Source organism: Haplochromis burtoni, unplaced genomic scaffold (genome assembly GCF_018398535.1).
Source record: "Haplochromis burtoni strain Fernald_Lab_line unplaced genomic scaffold, NCSU_Asbu1 Contig_128, whole genome shotgun sequence".
Lineage (NCBI taxonomy): Eukaryota > Metazoa > Chordata > Actinopteri > Cichliformes > Cichlidae > Haplochromis > Haplochromis burtoni.
In genome coordinates this window covers 1,015,652-1,018,404 of record NW_024582489.1, presented here as the reverse complement: position 1 = coordinate 1,018,404, position 2,753 = coordinate 1,015,652, and the positions used below count along the sequence as shown (strand labels likewise).

Here is a 2,753-nt window from a genome sequence, read left to right as displayed (position 1 = left end):
CACACACACACACACTCATTTTCATATCTTAGTGAGGACATCTAATTGACATTAGGCTTTCCCTAGTTGTTTACTCTAACCCTAGCCCCTATCCATCAAAAATGAATGCCTAACCCTTAGACTAAATCTAACCGTAACCTAATTGTAACCCTGACACTAAAACTGCATTTTGAGCCTCAAAAATGCCTTCAAACTTGTGAGGACGGGCATTTTGTCCCCATAAGTGACTGGTGGTCACCACAAGTATAGTGACATGCCAGATTTCTGTCCTCAAAAAGATGTCTAAACATGTACACACACACACACAGTTTGGGTTTACACCTTCGCTCTTCCCTGTTTTCCAGGATTCCAGTGCGATAACAAGGTGGTTGAGCTGCTGTCTGAGCGGTTCACATCTGGAGAGCTGGACATGCCCTTCCACGGCTTTTTGTCATGTGTCACCAGGCTGCGCAAGCTTTTTGGTAACACACACAAACACACACTTGTGTGTACATCTATCATCCATGTGCACTCTACTGTGCTATGTTAGCGCATCCATTACTGTTATTGTGCACAACTAATGCAACTCAGTGCAATCAGGCATGTAGACACGGTCAAGATGACCTGCTGAAATCCAAACTGAGCATCAGAATGGGGGAAGATTTTTGCTGGTAGTGTATTTGAGAAACCGTTCATGTACTGAGCATTTCCAAAAAAAAAAAAAACACCTCTAGGGTTTACAGAGAATGGTTCAAAAAAGGGAAAATATCCAGTGAGCAGCAGTTCCCTGCGTGAAAATACCTTGTTGATATAAGAGGTAAGATGAAAATGGACAGATCGCTTCAAAATGACAGGACAGTAACTTAAATAACCACTTGTTACAATGAGGGTATGCAGAGGGGCATTTCTGAATGGACAACATATCAAACCCTTAAAGCAGAAGACCACACTGAGAGCCCCTCTGTAAACTAAGGCTACAATTCTCACAGGCTCAACAAGGCTAGACAGAAGTTTGGAAAAATGTTGCCTGGCCTAATGCATCTTGATTTCTGCTGCAACATTAAGATAGTATGGTCACAGTTTGGAGTAAACGTCATAAAAGTATGGATCCATCCTGCATTGTACATCTATTCCTTATTGGTTCTCAGAGAAATTTAGAATTCAGCTTAAAACCCTGTCATTAACATATGTAGCCAACATGGACAGGCTTATATATCAGAGCCACTGAGCCACGTTCTTCAATCGCGATCACACTTTTTAGGCTGTTGGCTTTCACCCATTATTTTTGGCCTATTGCTCCACTGCCTAATCACACAAATCCAGGTGTGAAAACGGGTGTGGGTCACAATCAGCCAAGGTTTCGGGTGAACCCGCTGGGAGACCTTGCTCCACCTACCCACATGACTAACTCAGAACAAATGCTCCGAGATTTGAGTGGGCGTTAAGGCGTCTGGGAAGGGATGTCAAAACTCTATTACAAATGGCAGACAGTTGGTGTTGTAAGCCACCCCCTCACTTCAAAGAGGGTCGTTCACTCCTCTTTCTACTGATGGTTGCTTTTAGAAGGATAACACATCATGTCATAAGGCTCAAATCATAGAGCGCCTTTGGGATGCGATGGCCCAGGAGATTCACATCATGTATGTGCAGCCGACAAATAGCACCTTGTTGAGTTCGGGCCATAAAAAAATTAAAGGGGTTGTCAAGGAAGTAGAGGTCCAACGTGGTAAAAGTAAAGTGTACCTGATGAAGTGTCCAGTAAAATTAGAATATCTTCTTTTTTATTTATATATCAAGTGATGGTTCAATTAAGAAAAGCCCAGTTAAGTTACAGTGTACCTCCGCATGGCAATCATGCTTGTATAATGAAATAAGAGAGATTTTTAATAAATAGAAAAATGAATGAATTAATTAAAAACAAAAAGAACAAACAAGATATCAGCTATCGTGCCAGATGCCCTGATGTAAGTACTTGGTCTCAACTTGGCCACCTCAGTGAAAACCATCTGGCTCTGATGAGTCGAGTGTTGAGCCTCTGCAAATATATCACATGCGGTCATCTCCTCCCCTTTTCCCCCAGCTCTGTATGAGTCTGAGACCAGCCAGGAGGTGAAAGACAGAAGGATCAACTCTGTGAGTATCAAACATGCTCGGTTATGCACTGACCCCGGACCTGAACAGGCTTTTCATTTTCTGCTCGTGTCAATCCGCAGTGGCTGCTTCAGTTTCTGACAGTGTGACGGCGTTTCATGAAAAGCTGTTCCACACGGACCCCGATGAGCTACCGGAGAAATATGAGAGAAGCTGCTCTCGCTTGCTGTGCTGTTGTATTCTTGCATTCTTGCTTAACTGAGTAGTCCTACAATTTGTAATCAAATCCAGTTATGTTACTCCACATGTAATAAAAGCAGTTTTAGAACCGATATGTCCTCCGTGCTTTTGTCTTTTGCGTCAAACAGCGACAAAAAATGTTTTAAAAAGCTCTCACTTCCCTCTTTCAGAACATAAAGGTGTCAAAATGATTTTGAAATGGCAAAAGAAAATATGTTTCTAATTCTTACAATTGAATTAAATGGTACAGATGACTTCAATTACCCACATGGTGAAAAGAAAAACACACTTCAACCCCAACACCTTACTCATCCACTCACACACAAGCGTACCCTGAGATATATGCACTTATTAACACACACACACATTCAGAGCGAGTACTGCCTGCCCCACCGAGGGTGTGAGGGTGATGTCTCAGCTACACGCACCATCTCTATTCTTAT

General features: G+C 42.4%; 1 protein-coding gene across 1 annotated transcript in view; it reads left to right on the top strand.

The window, feature by feature from the left end:
- The window catches only part of capn12 (calpain 12), a 15,776-nt gene extending 13,374 nt beyond the window's left edge, over positions 1 to 2,402 (top strand). Inside the window, exons 20-22 of the mRNA XM_042224096.1 lie at positions 345 to 461; positions 2,060 to 2,112; positions 2,193 to 2,402. Of these exons, the coding sequence (XP_042080030.1) occupies positions 345 to 461; positions 2,060 to 2,112; positions 2,193 to 2,219 (197 nt within the window). The 3' untranslated portion in view covers positions 2,220 to 2,402. The remainder of the gene's footprint in view (positions 1 to 344; positions 462 to 2,059; positions 2,113 to 2,192) is intronic.
- The last annotated feature ends 351 nt before the right edge of the window (positions 2,403 to 2,753 follow it).